This window comes from Antennarius striatus, chromosome 19 (assembly GCF_040054535.1).
Source record: "Antennarius striatus isolate MH-2024 chromosome 19, ASM4005453v1, whole genome shotgun sequence".
NCBI classification, from domain to species: domain Eukaryota; kingdom Metazoa; phylum Chordata; class Actinopteri; order Lophiiformes; family Antennariidae; genus Antennarius; species Antennarius striatus.
In genome coordinates, this window is record NC_090794.1 from 7152890 (window position 1) to 7170261 (window position 17372).

Sequence of the window (17372 nt, forward strand, 5' to 3'; positions counted from 1 at the left end):
ATGTTCTGATCTCTGGAAATGTTAAAAATAATATTCCAGATCCATATTATTAGTTTAATTAGTTTAATACTGGTGATCAGTTCTCATAGAATTTCCTGTTCGGGAGAGCTCAATTTAAATAGAGCAGATTTTACGGAGAAAAACGTAACAAATTGAACTTTTGTTATTGCCAATATTTTGTTGTGGAAAGTTAAGCGACTAGAAGTATTTAGTAATGTTAAACCATTTATGCTTCAAGTGAAATGTAATTTATTTTGCTAAGGATTTCTTTAACTAAAACCAGTGCCGTAAAGATAATGTAAATGTGTTATGTGTGAAGTAGCATAGGAGCTGTCTTTATTGAAAGCCATTAATTGGTTTCAAAATCTTAACACATGATGAAGAGAAACGTTCATTACCTTGAATAAATGTAATGCAGGGCCATTATTGCAATTAATCAGCAATTGGATCCAATTTGTTAAGTGTCCATGTTTTTAACATGTATTTTGGAATTTGTGTTTTTAGATTTCCTGCTGCATTTGCTGTCAGTAAGATTTGTGCTCCATCATCTCCTCTGAGCATCAAAGATCAAAACAGACGTAGTGAGTATTTTGGAATATAGTAGCATTTTCTCTTTCTTTTTGAACCAATTTTCTGAGAGGAAAAACCCTGACAATCATTTTACATCAGTGTTTTGGTGTTTCACTTGGTGTTTGATGTTTGTTGAATGATTATGCTCTGATTTCTGTTCTTTGGATAGCTAACACCTCCACTTTCTTGAACAATAATTTGTAACTTTAGGATGATCATTTCACCTTTAGAGTCCATTATTACTGACATTGCTGTCAAGTAGGCACACCTGCAGTAGTCCCTAAACAATGGGACAAATAAGGCTACATGACATGGACAGGTTACTGTATCATCAATCATTTACAGGTATATGATTCTCTCACTCAGAAGATGAGAAGGGTAATGGGAGATTTTTCTTTCGGGAATTCATAATAAGTGTTTTTCTTTCTTCAGGTGGAAGAAACAACTAAATATATTTGTCTTTATTGATAGTAAACCAAATATTTGGATATTTTGGGGGATTGTTTAGACAAAAAATATCTCTTAAATTTTATAGGCTACATGATAATTGTCAGATTATCCAGTAATGAAATGCATTAAATTCAGCCTAAATAATTTTGTTCTCTTACATGCAGGTGACAAGAATTATGGATGTAAGGGACATTGTTGTTTAATTAGTCTTTTTTGTCTGTTTTGTGCTTCTATATTTAACAGAAAACATCTGATACTGGCACAGCTGTGTTAAGAGGTGATAAGACATGAGCAACTGGAATTCAGAAAAGTACCAGAATGTCTTCCATTGAAGTTCTCCCTAACCGAGGATCAGAGACAACAGTTCTGATAAAAAAGGTTCACTTGCATCCTCTGTGTGTGCTTGTGGAGTTCTGGGGAAAGTTTAGTGAGTTGAGGACAGCAGACTATGAGTGCCTGGCTAAAGAGATTCAGTCTCCCCGAAACACATTTGGAGAGACTGAAGGAAATCCTGGTGACCAGTGCTTGGTTCAAGTCGAAGGTACTTGGTACAGATCTCGTATAGTCTCAAGAAATGGTTCAAAATACACTGTGTTCCTCATTGACAAAGGGATGTCATACAGCACTGTACTAGGTAACCTGGCATGGGGTAAGAAGCAGCACTTCTCCCTCCCACCTGAAGTTGAACATTGTGTGTTAGCCAATGTGTTACCATTGTCACCAGACAACAGATGGTCTCCAGTGGCTCTTGAATTTCTGAAATCCCTGTCTGGAAAGTCTGTGAAGGCACATGTGCAAGATGTACTAGTTCAGCAAAGGACATTTGTTCTGAAGATTCATTGCATCTCCAAACAAATGTATGAAATGGGAATGGCTAAGAAATTGTCTCCTGACGTGTTCCAGGACTTTGTTCACATGTCCAATACTGAAGTCGAAGTCTCCCCAGAAACTCTGCAGATCTCAACAGGAGCTGGTGAACTACTGCACAAAGAAGAGCTCTTCATGTACCCAGAACTGCCAGAAGGAACTGTTGAGACAGTCATAGTCACAGAAGTAACAAATCCACAGAGGATTTTTTGCCAGTTGAAGGTGTTTTCAAAAGAGCTGAAGAAACTCTCAGAGCAAATTACAAAGAGGTATGAGGGCAGAACAACCAACTGCATTATAAGTCCAGAAATGATTGGGTTTCCATGTGCTGCAAGAGGAAGGGATGGCAAATGGTACCGCTCTGTTGTTCAACAGGTATTCCCAGCCTGCGGTGTGGTTGAAGTGCTGAATGTTGATTATGGAACAAAAGAGTTTGTGTGTATGATGAATGTAAAACCATTGGATGCAGAGTTCTTTAGGATGCCTGTTGTTACTTACATCTGCTCACTCTATGGAATCACAGAAAATGGAGTTGGATGGACAAATGACCAAGTCGAATATCTCGTGACTCTTCTTCTGCACAAAACTGTGATTGTCAAATTTGAGTACCAAAGCATCTCTGAGGGTGTTCACTATGTCACACTCTATGGAGAGGAAAATGCAAACATCAACACCTTGTTTGGCTCCAAGGAAAGCTGTTTGCTGGATTATGTGAAAGCATTTGAACATTATGCCATCCAGAGTTCTGCATGCAGCCACATTAATGCAGAAAGAAACCTTACAACATATTTCACTCATGTTGAGGCTGCTGAGGAAAAAGTAGGTAAGGGAAGAGCGGAGAAGCTCCCAGTTGAAGAAATGTCTGTCAGCTCCTCATATGTGGCAACTGTTCAACATGTAATTGACCCATCAGAGTTTTGGATCCAAACACAACACTATGCACATGAGTTTGATGAACTGATGGAGGATATCAATGATTTCTACAAAGGTTCATCAAATAATGGTCTGAGAAATCCAAGTGTTGGGATGTACTGTGCTGCCAAAGCAGAAGATGGTTACTTTTATAGAGCAACTGTGGCTGAAATTACTGAAACAAAAGCCAAGGTGTTTTTTGTTGATTATGGAAACACAGAAGTGGTTGACCAGTTTGACATCAAGAGCCTTCCTGACAAGTTTAAAAAACTGCCATGTTTTGCTGTAAAATGCTTCCTGGCTGGTGTCAGGCCAAAAGATGGGAGATGGAGCCAAAGTTCCTGTAATTATTTCAAAACAGCAGTCACAGATAAAATACTGAATGTATATGTGACAGAAAAATGTGAGGATAGCTATGCTGTCCAACTGTTGGATTCCAAAGCAGAGGGAGAAAAAGATGTTCGTACACTGATGTGTAGCTCTGGTCTTGCTGAAAGGGCTGAGACGCAGAGACAACTCAAACCCACAACCGCCAAGCAACCTGCTGTTCTTTGTAAGACACAACTTCCAGAAACTAGACTTTCTAGTGTATCAAAGAAAAAGGAAATCACTCTCCAGCCTCAAAAGACTTCTGGCTCTTCTGGTGATGAAAGACGAACTCCTTCATTCAAGGAGTACATGTTTACCATTGGACGTGTTCTTGATGTCACTGTGTCCTGCATCAACAGCCCAAATGACTTCTGGTGCCAGCTAGTGCAAAATGCAGGGCACTTGAAATTGCTTATGCATAACTTACAGACCTACTATGCAAACAGTGAGTTTGAGCCGTTTGTAGAAACAGCTTGCGTTGCACGCCATCCTCACAATAGAATGTGGTATAGGGCCCTTGTTATTCACAAACATGAAACTCATGTTGATGTTTTGTTTGTTGACTATGGCCAAACAGAGGCAGTTTCCCTATATGACCTCAGGAAGATCTGTCCAGAATTCCTAATTCTGCGGGGCCAAGCTTTTCGATGCAGTCTTTTAAACCCTGCTGATCCCACGTCTGCCACAAATAAATGGAATGATGAAGCAATAGCAAAATTCTATAGCTTTGTAGAGATGGCCACATCCAAGTTCATAGCTTTGAAGTGCACCATATATGCTATCATGTACAGTGAGCAGAAGATTGTTTTCAACATTGTGGCTCTAGAAACTCCGTTTGAGAGCATTGCCACCAGTATGATGAATCTAGTCCAAGGGTCATCACCCATGACAGTCACAGGGCCATCTTTCAGGCTGGACACATACTATTACTCTACACACCATGTAAAAACTGGAACAGAAGAAGAGGTCTTAGTGACATGTGTGAACAGCGTCAGTCAGTTCTACTGCCAGCTTGAGAGAAATGCTGATGTGATTAAAAATCTCAAGGAAAAAGTGAACAGTATCTGCCATAAACTGGTGAATGTAACAGTCCCGACAGTCTTTGGAACTTTGTGCTTTGCGAAGTACACAGATGGGCAGTGGTACAGAGGACAGATCAAGACCACAAAGCCTGTGATAAAAGTTCATTTTGTGGATTATGGTGACACAATTGAGGTGGAAAAATCAGACTTGCTTCCAATTCCCAAAGAGGCAAATAACATAATGTCTGTACCTGTACAAGCAGTTATGTGCAGCCTTTCTGATATCCCCGAGGATGTTTGCAGCAAAGTGAACCATTGGTTTGAAATGAATGCAACAGATTGCAGATTTCAAGCACTTATAGTGGCCAGAGAACCTGATGGAAAACTGCTTGTTGAGCTGTATCATGGTAAAACTCAGATTAATTCACAGCTGAAGAAGATGTCTCAGGTTGAGATGCACAGAGAAGAGCAGATTCTCCAACAGGGTCGGATAGCTTTCAAAGGTTGCGCAACTCAAGCACTCAAGACTCCAATAGTTGCCTTAAAAAAAGCAGCAGAAACAAAAGATCACAATCTAACCTTCAGGAAGAATGATAGTAACCAAACGCCTGCACATGAAATTGGGGATTCTGGCTTGTCCATGCAAACTGCAAAAATGCCTTTAAGCCACGTTTGTGAAAATGCTCAAAAGGTAAAAGCTGCTCCGTTGAAGCTTTACAAACCTCCACACCAAAGGCAGGCATGTGAAAGTGCACCTGATAAGGCAAAAAATGGTTCTGAGGTAGTTTGCAATATCAAATCAAGAAAAGAGAGTCTCTTTAGTCAAACTAAAGAGCTTTTTAAGACCACCTCATCTGGCAGAGAATCTCTTGGAAAAAATGATGCTGCAAGCCTCCCTAAACTTTCAGACCTTCCCTCAAAAGATATCACATCAGGCATGGAAGCAGATGTGTATGTCTCACACTGCAACAGCCCACTGAGTTTCTATGTACAGCTTGTTAAAGAAGAGGATGAGATATTTTCTCTGGTGGACAAGCTCAATAATCCCCTGTCCATCCCCCTAACTCTGGACATCACGGATCTGCAGACAGGTGACCTTGTTCAAGCAGAGTTTCCAGATGATTCCTCATGGTACCGAGCCTTTGTAAAAGAAATCCACAATAACATGACGGTTATTGTGGAGTTTGTTGATTTTGGAAATACTACAACACTACCAATTTCTAAGATCGCCCGACTTGACAAATATTTTCTGGATCTTCCTGCGTACAGCATACATTGTATGCTGAGTGATGCTGTAGCTCTTGGAATGGAAGAAGTTTCTGATCCAACAGTGATGTCGTCTTTTAAAGAAGACATTGGTGGAAACGGAGAAAAGGTACTCAAATGCCAATTTATTAAGCAGTCCGGATCCATTTGGGAAGTCATTCTCGAGGACGGAGTTGTGAATGTCATTTGTAAAGTATCGGCAAGATGTACAACTGATGATGTTAACATCATTGTAGGAAAAATTGAGCAAGCTGAGGAAAAGCCTGGGCAGACCTCTGATACCGGACAAATGTCAGAAAACACACAAGAGCCCACACAGAACAACAACTCTCATAATTACCGCCAGCAAGAAGTTGTGGAGGGGCAAACATTAGAGGGCTACATCACTGCTGTAAATGATAATCTGACATTTTGTTGTCAGCCAGTGGACTCAGAAGAATTTGTAAAGTTAACATCGGTTGTCTCAGCAGAAGTTGGGGATGCAGATCACAAGTGGGCAGATCCAGACACTCTAACCCCTGGCCGCCCATGTATTGCTCTTTTTTCAGACAATCGTTCTTGGCGCCGTGCAGAGGTTATTCATAAAGATGGAGACATGCTGTCTGTTCGCTTTGTAGACTATGGAAACATCTCCCAAGTTAGTGTTACAGATGTAATGGAAATGCCCACCCACCTGATGGAAACACCTCCAAAGGCTATTTTGTGTGAGCTTCAAGGCTTTGGTGATTCGTGTGGATCCTGGGACAGGGGTGCAGTAGATCATTTTTCAGTGATGACAGCAGACAAAGTGTTACAACTGACTATTACTGGAGTGGCAATGGAAGGAGGACAACTCAAAAGTTTTGTGCACGTGGAATATGAAGGCCAGGTGATAAATGAGGCCATGAAAACCTGGTGGAAGACCTCCATGACAGAAGTCAGACCTGGTGTACTTGGCTCAACTACTTCATACAAACCAAATCTGCAATGTCAACCAGGTGTTAAAGACACAGCACCACCCAAGGACCAACTGGAGTATACTGAAAGTCATGAAACTGGCACTGCTGTTGATCACTTTCAGCCTCGCAGAGAGCACAATGACGAGCAGAGTGATGACAAGCTTTTTGACTTCAAAACAGCAGAGGTCCCAGAAGTAGCTTGTAGTTACTATGAAGATTCTACCGTGGACTTCCCAGGTGAAAAGAGGGATTCGATCGATTCAGAAGACAGTTTGATCACAGAAATTGACTTACCGAGAATGACAGAGATGCCAAAGTACACTGATTCCAAAGATGTGAACATTGTCTCCCTTTTGATGGTCTCCGATGATAGTGACATTGAAGAATACATGTTCCTGCCACTTGAGAGAAAAGGTGATACAGATATTTTGAACATAAGCTGTGACAAGATTGAAATGGAAACTGATGGAAGCATGCAGGAGGAGGGTGATTCAGTGATGGACCCAGTGGGATCAGATCCCTTAAGAAAGTTATTGGATGAAAGCCTTGTGGAGAACCTGGCTGAGTCTCTGGTTGGGGAGGTACATACCGACGGTGTGGAAGGCAGCTTTGACGTCACTCATTTTTCTGGTAAGCAACACATCAGACTTTCCTAATTATTGTTGTTTTACAATTTGAAGCTTTCCTGCTTATCAGTTAACCAGCCTATAATAAAGTATTACATAACAATTATGTTAGTAAGTTACAGGAATGACTATTCTACTTTTTTTGCTTTGTTTTTTCAAATCAAATCAGTTTTAAATGTGGTCAGTGACATTATGGTTTTTGGTTTTCTCTTACTATTTCAGATCCAGAAAAATGGAGAGATTTAGAGCGCATTGTAGAGGAGAGTATTTTTAGCTGTACTTCAGCAGCGAAAATGGTGAGTGTATCGGACAGTGCCTTTTAAGATCAAGCATATGACCAACTGCTACTACTGACAATAAAAATGGGCACGTGCATCAGATAAATTTTGAATGGATGTTTTGTTCTTCTTAAGGTTCCTCGTGAAGAGGCTTGTCCCAGAGTTGTTTCCAAAGACTTAAAGCTGGTACGTACATTTTTTTGTTGTTGTATTGCTACACTGGGTACATAACAGCACAAGACTTAAAACGGGTTGAATTTGTGTGTTTGACCTGTGTGTTTAGGTTGTCTGTAGTTTAAACATGTCTTTGTACAAAATACATGATGAAATTCAATCTTTTGTGGTTTTCAAAAGAGGTGTTTGGGGAGAACAAATCCTTTATTTGTGGGTTTTGTCATCTTGCAGCAGATTCAGACTGAACTGGTGCCGTCCTCCTGTAAACATCCTGCTTTTGGTGAGGGTCCCGATTCTAACTGCACACATTCAGGCAGTATAGATTTAGATTAAATGACCTGAAAATAGGATAAGGTTGAAAATAAACCTGTCGCATTAGCCTAAAACACAATATACCTCCAATTAACTGTAAAGAAGAGACAGAAACTGCAGTGCATCGCTATATATTTAATAAATTTAAGCACTTTTAAGTTTCAGCAACATCCAGTCCTGCAGGTGGAGCTTTGTGTTCTGAAGTCTGTAAATGTCATCATAGATTCTCTGCCAGAGCAGGACATTGATGCCACAAATGGCATCCTAAAGGAAGCGGTGTCATGTGTTGCCACACAGTTTGAGGTACGTTAATGCAGTGTTTTGGATAGTGTGTTTTTTTGTGTGACAGGATTTTTTTTTTGTTCTTGTGGAACATAAAGTCATTTTTCATATTTTCTGTACCAATGACTCGGTGTTTAACAGTGAATGACACCATAGACATATCTGTATTAGACAGAGCCTTCAGGTCATGGATGGTTTGTCTGTTTTATAGCATGAGGTGATGGCTGAGGAGACCCTGGATTATCAGGAGGATGTCCTCTCAGGTTTGAAGACATCTACTCAGAAAATCTGTCATAATGACGTTTGAATCACTAAGAAACAACTAAGTTGCCCCTGTAATCACCATTGTTTTTATCTGCAGTCTTGCCTGCTGACCATGATACAGCATATAGTGGTCCACAAGTCTGCACAGACCCCATTCTGGATTTGGTAATTCATTGGAATCCATAGAAATCTACACGGACACCGTAGGGCTTTTCATAGCTGACATGTGACTCTTGCCTTTACTGCTCCTCAGGTCTATGGTGTCGGAGGGTTGATCCATAATGTTGAAGAGGCCGGACTTACAGATATATGCACAGGTATGACTTTGTGGCTATTGAATAAATAAAAATATGACAGGCATGATTATGTACAGACATGTCACCAATTTTCAGATTGATTCAAAACATCAAATGTTGAAGTATTAATTTTTCTCCGGTATGAAAAATATGTTATACTAGGTAAGTTAGTATTTCATGCTTTGATTTTGTGTTGACTTGGGCCTTTATGATGGTAACACTGAGCTAAGAATACTTTTGCTTAGTATTGAGAACACAAAACATGCAGCTGTTGCATAAGAGTTCCAGGTTTAGGAATCATGGTTTTTGTCTCTCTTCACTAAAACGCACTAGTGAAAGATAATTTGAGTATTTCATGCTTGTTTATTTATACTACAGGTGCAGATGAACCAACTGATGACGCTGCAGTCTCCAGTGCAACCGATGATTGTCACCTCAGTGAAATAACCGAGGAACTGGTACGTTACATCACACTGAGTTCTTACACTTGATGTACCTGCATCTGCAGGGGTTAGGGGTTTGGTTTCTTTGCATGCAACTGCGTTTTTAATTGTATCAAAAATTATTTGCCTTTACTTTGACCTTGCGTCATGTTACATCTTAGATCCTGAATGAATCACTGCTTCCTTGTGGGGATCCTCCCCACAAACTGATAATTGGTGAGTCATTGTACACACAATAGCTACAATAGGTTGTGCAATAATAAATGATTACACCAATATTAAAGGATATGTGTCAATTATTTACAAGTATGTCTAAAGCTGCTCATTGTGAAGTCTATAGGATTGTCTGCTATTTGGTCTTGTTGGTCTCACTCTCTTTTATGTACTGTTATGTTCTTACTTTGTGTTGTGGGCTCGTGTGCAGAACAACTGGGATGTGATTGTCTTTAGAGGATCCCATAACACAATTGTTGATCTGCTTTTATAGCATATTTCATTCACTCGTCTAAAGCATTTGATGTTTGTGTCACCTTCCTCTACTTGCAGCTCAACCACATGAAGCTGAGCCACAGACCAACACAGATCCCTGTCCAGATTTTGTAATAACAATCAATTGATACAGTTTGAAAATGATAAAGAGTCACATCATTGATGGGTGGATGTTGTGTTTGTTCTTTTCTAGGTTAACCTGGTTGAAGAGGTGACTTCTCTAGTCAGACAGATCAGTCTTACAGACGACTGCAGAGGTATCAGACATCACGGCGTCACAGCCATGCTGTGCAATTTATAGCTAAAAATAAAAAAAATCCACTCTTTATTGGTCTTACTTTTCACAAAATTGCATTTTAAAAACTAACTATAAATCCAAAGTTTAAATGTGGCAGCAGATCATTTTCCATTTGGAATCCTGGTTGATGCCTCACTACTTTTCTCCCCTGCTCCAGACGCACAACATTCTAAAACGGAGGAGAGCGACCAGCTGGTGCACACCCCCTCCCCTCAAGCAGAGGTAAATGAAGGCTGGTGGTTCTTTTTGATGTTCTGGTCCATTCTAATATCAGTCCATGTGGTAGCTGCAAGTAGCAGGTGAAACTGCAAGTAGAACATTAGACCTTGTGGTTGTTGCAGGATTTGAGTCCATGACAGTGTTATAAGGACTAATTTGTGTACCTCATGGACCCATAATTAGGCTTTTTCAATTCCATTTTATATTTCTTGTTGATTTGTGTTTCATTTTTAAAACATACCATTGAAATAGCAGACCGTGCATTTATGCAATTTTATTTTTGATGTCTTCTAGGATTTCGGCAGTGGTGAACTTGAAGAGGATTTGCTTCTTGCTGATGATTTTGGTCAGTGATAATATAATAATGGTTTATCAGAACATTTAAAGTAAATGAATGAAAGGCGTCACTGAGCACAGAACTGTTACAATTGATCATAAAGTTGCTGCCATATGTTTTCTGTTCTGTTCTCTGCTTTTTTCTCTGTGTGTGGTCAAAGCAATGCCAAATAAGAACTTTCTCTTTCTTCTTTTAGAGGCCCAGCTGACAAGTACAACTCATCTGTCTCTGAAAATCAATGATTGGTCTGCAGATACTCTGACAGATGTGCAGCAGAAGGAGTAACAACCTTCTGTTTTCTTCCTCTGCCTTTATAACACATCTGAAGTGGAAATGTATCAACGACAGATGTTTTCATTTACAACTAAGGATTCCAAGTTCTTGTTTTTTGTGTTGTGTTCTCAACGGCAGTGTTGGGTTTTTTTGTGCTGAGCATCTTTAACCTCTGGCCCAGTGTCTGATTTCATTGTTCTTTGAAAAAACAAGCTGATTTAAAGTGCCTTAGTTTAGCAGTAGTTGTCAGTACTGTCGAATTATCAGTGTTCATTGTAGTTTTACTTGGAGCACTGTTTGTGCCAAAGATACATTTATGTTGGCAAATAAATATTGTGGTTGTGGTTACCTAGCTTTAGTGTCTTAGTTCTGATGTCATTTACAAAAAATCAATCGGTTTCTGTTTTTATTGTATCTAAAAGTGTCAATGGAGGAGACCCGGTGTAACTGAAGGCAACTGCACTTTCACTTAAAATATCTCCTGAATGAAGAGATTCAATCACACTGTACAGTACTTTTTCAAAATCAAAAACATGAACAGGTGTACCAGATCCATAGTTTATTTTCTCAAACTTCGGGTTTGATTTTAAAGTTTCAATGAGCACTATTAAAAAACAAAGCTCTGACCATAGAAAAGGCCAGATAAAAGCAAAACAGGATCCTCACACATTGTGGATCTTGTAGAATCTCCTTGATTCTCTTGAACAAAAAAATAAACTGGAGTTTTTCAGAATCTTAACCTGTTTGACATAAAAGTTTTCACAAGCTTTCATTGGAGCATTACAGGCTGTTTCAGAGCTGGTTTTAAAACAGGCCACAAAACAAGTTTGTATACAAACCCTTTATTGTTTCCGTTGTATACAAATGGCAGATATTTATGGTAGTGTATAAAAAATGTTTGACCAAGGACAAACAGGCACATTAATTCTTAATGCAGCATTATAGTGTTTTACTCTTTCTGGTGCTGATGCAGCGGCTCAGTGGGTTGGGACTTGAAGGTTCAATTCCCAACCCAGAGAAAAATACAGAGTGTTGACTGGTAGTTGGAGAGGTGTCTACCTCCAGAAGCCCCTGAGCATGGCACCAAACCCCCCTCCTCCCATATTATTACCTATGGAGGTGCCCTCCCCCAATGTCTAGGGGGGCCTTAATAGTACCGTGTTAATGAAATTTGTGTGCGTGTGCTGATTCTGATTTGATTTATGCAGAATCCGCTCCTGAATCAATACACATTTAGTTCATCCTGGCTTGTAATCAACTAAAACCCATCTTGAACCAATTGTTAAAATAATCAGTTAGCCTCTTCACATAGTCACACTGCAATCATAGTGAAGCGTTCAGTATTTGTGTGACGTATACTTATTTGTCTCTAAACACACTCCACAGAGATGAAAATGATTAAAATACTTTCAATTAAGAAGTTAGAGGTAATAGTGAAGATTAACTAACAACTGGTTACGTTGAGGCCTCATGAAACGAACGCTGGTCCACTGAGTGTTGTATGTGCAGAGAAAAAACAAATCTGTCCTGCTGGTGAGGTAGAGTTGATCTTTTCAGTTTCTATAAAATGTCATCCTGAAGTGCCAATCAGGCTTTCTTAACACTTGTTTTAATGCGTTCCATGCAGCGGGTGGATCCTCGGCTGATGACCAGAAGGTTCTCGTTATTTCCTGCAGTGTCTGAGGCCAATCAGATGGAAGACTGAAACATGGTGACATTAGTTCCCTCAATGAGGTTATCATCATGTCCATCAATCAGAGGGTCCCACTGATCAAAGTTCTTCTCTAAACCTGCAAAATCAACAGAGGGTTGTTTCTGGAACTCGTGACTAAAGCAGAACACAGAAGAAAAGCTTGGCAGGGATGGCGACCCTTCATGCTCTCTCACCAAGATGGCGCTGAAGGAAGGCTAAAGATGCTTTGTTTGAGAGGTCTATAGCGAGTTCGGGGTCAATCTCTCCCTTCAGCTTCATCAACTTCCCGATCCAGTTTCCCGTTAGGAAGGTGAAGTCTGGGAAACTCTGGTGGACTGTGCCTCTGATGATGGTAGACAAAAAAAAGACAAACCACACACATCACATTTTCAGATTAAAAGGGTATGTAGTTTCAACTTTTAAAATCACACAATAACAGCCAATTATTGAAAACATCAATTTAATGTCACTCGGTTAAAGTGGAAAAAAAAAACAATCTGGAATTTTTCCGTATGATAACCACAGGATTTCTATTTCACTCACGCAAACTCAAATGTGACCATTTATACCTGATGGTGACCATTTTCCTCTGTACGGCGGCACAGTCCAGCTTCTTCATGCGGATGATGTTCCCCGCCCACTGGAATTTCTCTGAGTTGATGAAGAAAAGCGGCTGTTTGACCTGAGGGAAGATGCTATTGTCTAAAGGGAACATCCAGGCATCCAGAGCTACGCCGCACCTGATAGAGACATTTCCAGGAGTGCTGGTTTCACATTCATTCAGCATTTTGACATAACTGATGCATTGTATCATATTCTGTAAGTCGTGGAAGCCTGAAGGAGGAAGTTAAATACGTTGGTACATACTTGAACATGACTTCTTTGCAGAGAGCTTCAATCACTGTTGCTCCTCCGAAGGAATGACCCATGGCTGCTATCCTACACAGATCCATGGAGTTCTGTTGGCCAGTAAGGAACAATAATTCAATTTGATTCAGCACACACGGGGGGCTGAGACTTGACATGACAAGAAGACATACAACAAAAAATAAAACTGCCTGTGTGGGACAGCATTTTAAGTAATGTCCCAAAAAATCATTTATTTTATTGATACTGTCCAAACTGGTGACCATGTTTCTTCAAACATTCATCAGAGCATCAGGAGGAAAAGGAAATTGCAAGACAAGTCGAAATTGTTGTGCATTCTCTTCTACAACCCCGAGCACCAACATACCCATATGTTCCCTCTGACATGCTCAGTCTTGTACAATCGCTACAGGACTGTCTGTTAGGGACACACTTCCTGTCTTATTGTGAAAGGACTAAACAACAGAACATCTACAAAACCAGACAACAAAATGTAATGTTCATGACTACAATACCTCCAAGGTCGTCCAGTCAAACTGTGTTTGTAAAACATTTTGCACAGGCGTCCCTGAGTTGATTTGAGTGAGTTTCTCCAGAGCCAGAATGCACTCGTCTGCTCTCTGCTTCACCTGGGAAAGAAAGAAGAGTCACAAAGGCTGGAAGGAAACGGGAGGGAATGCCCTAAACACAGCCACAATTCAGCATCAAGACTGACACACACACACACACACACACACACACACACACACACACACACACACACACACACACACACACACACACACACACACACACACACACACACACACACACACACACACAGTGTCATTGAAGAGCAGTTTTTAACCACTGTACACGCAATAATTCATCCATTTCTGCAATGTTACAACATACATGTGCAACAGCTACGCTGAAATCCTGTCATGCCACTCAACTCCCTCTGACACCTGTGTTTATGTTGTAGCATTAACATATGTTAATGTTTTTACTTCACTTTGTTTTATTTAAGACTATTTTTAATCTAGTGCTGGTATTTTTCTGTCCTCACTTCCTTTTCTCGAATGCCCCTGACAACGCAACGACTGAATGCCAGATAAAAGGAACAAATTAAAATATGTCATCAGATAAGAGGAGACACAAGAAACAAGGATGTGGTTTGACTCATGCAGATTATAGGTTGGTGTGTGTAAAGGTCAGATGTTGTGAAATCCTTCTGTCAACTTCAAGCCTACATATTAAACAAGAGAAATGAAATCTGTATGAATGACTCAGGTCATTCTCACACAGGTTAGATTTTACACCCCACAAAACAAAACATGAGGGCTCACCTGTTTATTTCTGAGTGGGAATTCACTCTCCCCATGCCGCAGAGGTCTGTAGTATATCCACTCCTTCACCAAGTTGTCCTGGGATGAATCGGATGTTTTAGGCACTTTCTTATCCGCCTTCTCCGACTCTGTCTTCTCACGAAAATAATACGTAGCTGAGGACGACTCGTCTCTGCAGAATGAAGAGACACATGATTGTGGAAACTTCAAAACAATAAGGGAATAACAGTTTCAAGGTTTCAGATCATGAGTAAAAAAAACTTGTGGTGAAAATCACTCAGGCTTCCTGCCAAAGAGGGCAAACTTTTATTGCAGCTCTACACACGTTAAAAAGCTGACTACTTCCCGATAGGGAATGACCAAACTAATTTGGCGGTGAGACAAAAGCCCACGTGCTGAGTGGCTGGACTGACCCCAGACCAACAGACAGACAAGTGGAACAAAGTCTTTCTCATGCTGCAGTGATAAAGGATAGCATGTCACAACTCTGGCACGTGCCTTTTCTGTGCCCTAGCTTTAGCTTAAGGTCAGTGGAACAGCCCCTCAGTTCACATGAGTGGAAGCACTGTGGGCATAATGTTCATCTCCATATGGTCCCCTTGTCTCTGTGCTCAAAAGAAATGTGATGACCTGGTTTGTGCTATTGTTTAAACACACTTTCAATTACGACTGCACAGAAAAACAGACAGCCACATGCAGAAGAGCCTGACCTCGGGTATTGTTTGCTTGGCCCATGTTTAAACAGTATTTCCTCTAATGTTTTTCACACTTAGTAGTTTGTATATTCTCATACAACACTTTGGGAATACTTAGACAATTTATACATCAATGATATACTGGCTAGAGCTGCCTTTTATAAAATATCTTGAATGTTTACCTGTGTTCCACGGCTGCCACAATGAAGCCCTGCGAGGCCAATTCTGAGCATATAGCTGAATATAACGTCCTAGGAAACACCAAAGAGATGTAAATTGCACCATTTACAATGGCTGGTATGTGAGCAGAGGTTCTCACTTATCAAGTGTAATGGTCAAATTGATTGTGTTTACCGAAATGCACCAAGGCCGTGGGAGAAAATAACTACCGGACATTTTTCATTTGCATGAAATGGAGCATCCAAGTAGGCTGGGATCTTACAGTCCCCTGGAATAAAAAACAGAAACTCTGTAAAGCAAAATGTTAAGTCTGTGTACTTTCAAATATGTTGTAACTACTGACTTTTTTCCTTGAGGAATGATATCTTCTTCTAGGTTTAAAAAAAAAAACCATTTAGTAAAGCCCTCGTTTGCATGCATTTCTACAGTGTGAAGGTTAGCAATCAGAAAGGGAACTTGTCATGATTGTGGACATTTCGGTTATGTCCAGTGCAGTGAAGTGAAAGTGCATACTTATTTATCTCCAACATAATGCAACACAGCCTTGAATAAAATAAAAAGTCACGTGGTGCGATTTGGAAAAACAAATTCATTTAAAATTGACTACAAATTTTTTCATCTGACGACTCTGGTGCCACCACTGCTGCATTTTAGGTTTTGGAAGATATATGGATAGAAACTAACACATTATGGATGATATATGGACATACAGACTGATTTGTGAGGATCAGAAAGCATATAAAAAACCCAGATACATTGTCCTGGACAGACTATCTGAAACAGCATTTAACCGAAAATATCTCAAATAATAATATCAAATTACCAAAGAGATGATTGAAAATCTTTTCACTGAATGTTCTGTTGATTTTCATAAAGTCTGCCAGACCGTTGAAATATTCCCTGGATGGGACCCAGCCTGGTCTCTCTGTTTTATCAGTCTGGTGACAAGGATAGTAAAGCCGGAAGAAGCTGCCCTGTAAAAGAGACCAAAACAGAAATATAACGCTGTAACTTTCTCTTGTTTATCTTTTATCGACTTAATTTGATGGAAGAACATCCTCTATTACACATCTATTGATATTAATCAGACGTGAACATGTTCTGTTACCTGTACAGTGTGGTCCATCATGAAGTCAGTGCATCCCACAGGATAGGGACCCTTGGCTGGAGGGATCCCAATATGATTACTTCTGGTTTGTCCCATGGCCAGGAAACCGATTGTGCCACTAATGTGGTCTGTCAAATAAAGAGACATTTACGTTGATAAACTATGATGATGCTTGGACAAGGGTGGCATTGGTGGTGCTGGAGAGACAGACTCGACAAAAACACAGGCCCGCTGTTTCTGGTCAGCTACAATGATTAACAGCAGATTATAGAGTGAATTACTAAAAAGTTTATCTGTAGTAATATTTGAAATTGATAAACACATTTCAGTCCAAATAGACTAACATGTTTCAACAAGAGAGGAAAACGAGTAGATTGACTCCAACGTTACCTGTTTTTGCCCACTTGTAAATCCTCCTGTTTAAAAGTTGTACAAATCCTCCATGACAAATCATCAACCCCAGTGGTGACAAAAGGTCTAATAGTAAGCTGGTAGCCGCAAAACACAAATATAACTACAAAAGAAACAATATTTAAATAAATGACCAGTGAATGTATATCAGCGCGATTGCATCAATGTCCTAACATTAACCAAAGTGTCACATTTACGAGATTCGGCTGCGGTGAGTCACTTGGGAGCGGTTTGACAGGTCGCTGCGTTAGCGTTAGCTAGCCGCTGCTAGCATGGGAGGGGCTAAAACCAGAGCCCTAGATGGTTAGGCTTACACCGCGATCCTTCCCCAGCTACCCGACGACTCATCTAAAACTAAGTGCATACCATCATATCAGCCTAATCCAATAAGTCAATCAACCACCG

At 40.2% G+C, this 17372-nt stretch overlaps 2 protein-coding genes across 2 annotated transcripts; one reads left to right on the forward strand and one right to left on the reverse strand.

The window, feature by feature from the left end:
• The first annotated feature begins 1338 nt into the window (after positions 1 to 1338).
• Positions 1339 to 10697, forward strand: tdrd6 (tudor domain containing 6). The gene is made up of 14 exons (XM_068343309.1): positions 1339 to 7024; positions 7243 to 7316; positions 7434 to 7484; positions 7968 to 8087; positions 8278 to 8329; positions 8428 to 8495; positions 8584 to 8647; positions 9005 to 9084; positions 9231 to 9285; positions 9616 to 9668; positions 9752 to 9815; positions 10014 to 10078; positions 10370 to 10421; positions 10609 to 10697. Exons 1-14 carry the CDS (start codon positions 1339 to 1341, stop codon positions 10695 to 10697), a joined length of 6573 nt encoding a protein of 2190 aa, XP_068199410.1.
• A 532-nt stretch (positions 10698 to 11229) lies between these two features.
• Positions 11230 to 17208, reverse strand: pla2g7 (phospholipase A2, group VII (platelet-activating factor acetylhydrolase, plasma)). The gene is made up of 11 exons (XM_068342630.1): positions 16947 to 17208; positions 16557 to 16684; positions 16272 to 16422; positions 15623 to 15716; positions 15451 to 15519; positions 14574 to 14745; positions 13761 to 13874; positions 13246 to 13337; positions 12948 to 13118; positions 12573 to 12721; positions 11230 to 12475 (listed from the first exon to the last, which is right to left on the reverse strand). The coding sequence occupies exons 1-11, from the start codon at positions 17008 to 17010 to the stop codon at positions 12375 to 12377; spliced, it is 1305 nt and encodes a 434-aa protein (XP_068198731.1). The 5' UTR covers positions 17011 to 17208; the 3' UTR covers positions 11230 to 12374.
• Positions 17209 to 17372: the final 164 nt, after the last annotated feature.

Bases quoted from the DNA above. Each gene is read 5' to 3' on its own strand.
- tdrd6 (XM_068343309.1), top strand. From the start codon at position 1,339: ATGTCTTCCATTGAAGTTCTCCCTAACCGAGGATCAGAGACAACAGTT. The intron at 8,648-9,004 runs GTATGACTTTGT...TTTATACTACAG, and splicing joins ACTTACAGATATATGCACAG to GTGCAGATGAACCAACTGAT. The intron at 10,422-10,608 runs GTCAGTGATAAT...TTCTTCTTTTAG, and splicing joins GCTTCTTGCTGATGATTTTG to AGGCCCAGCTGACAAGTACA.
- pla2g7 (XM_068342630.1), bottom strand. From the start codon at position 17,010: ATGATTTGTCATGGAGGATTTGTACAACTTTTAAACAGGAGGATTTAC. The intron at 16,423-16,556 runs GTAACAGAACAT...TCTCTTTTACAG, and splicing joins TGATGGACCACACTGTACAG to GGCAGCTTCTTCCGGCTTTA. The intron at 13,338-13,760 runs GTATTGTAGTCA...ACTGGCCAACAG, and splicing joins TTGACTGGACGACCTTGGAG to AACTCCATGGATCTGTGTAG.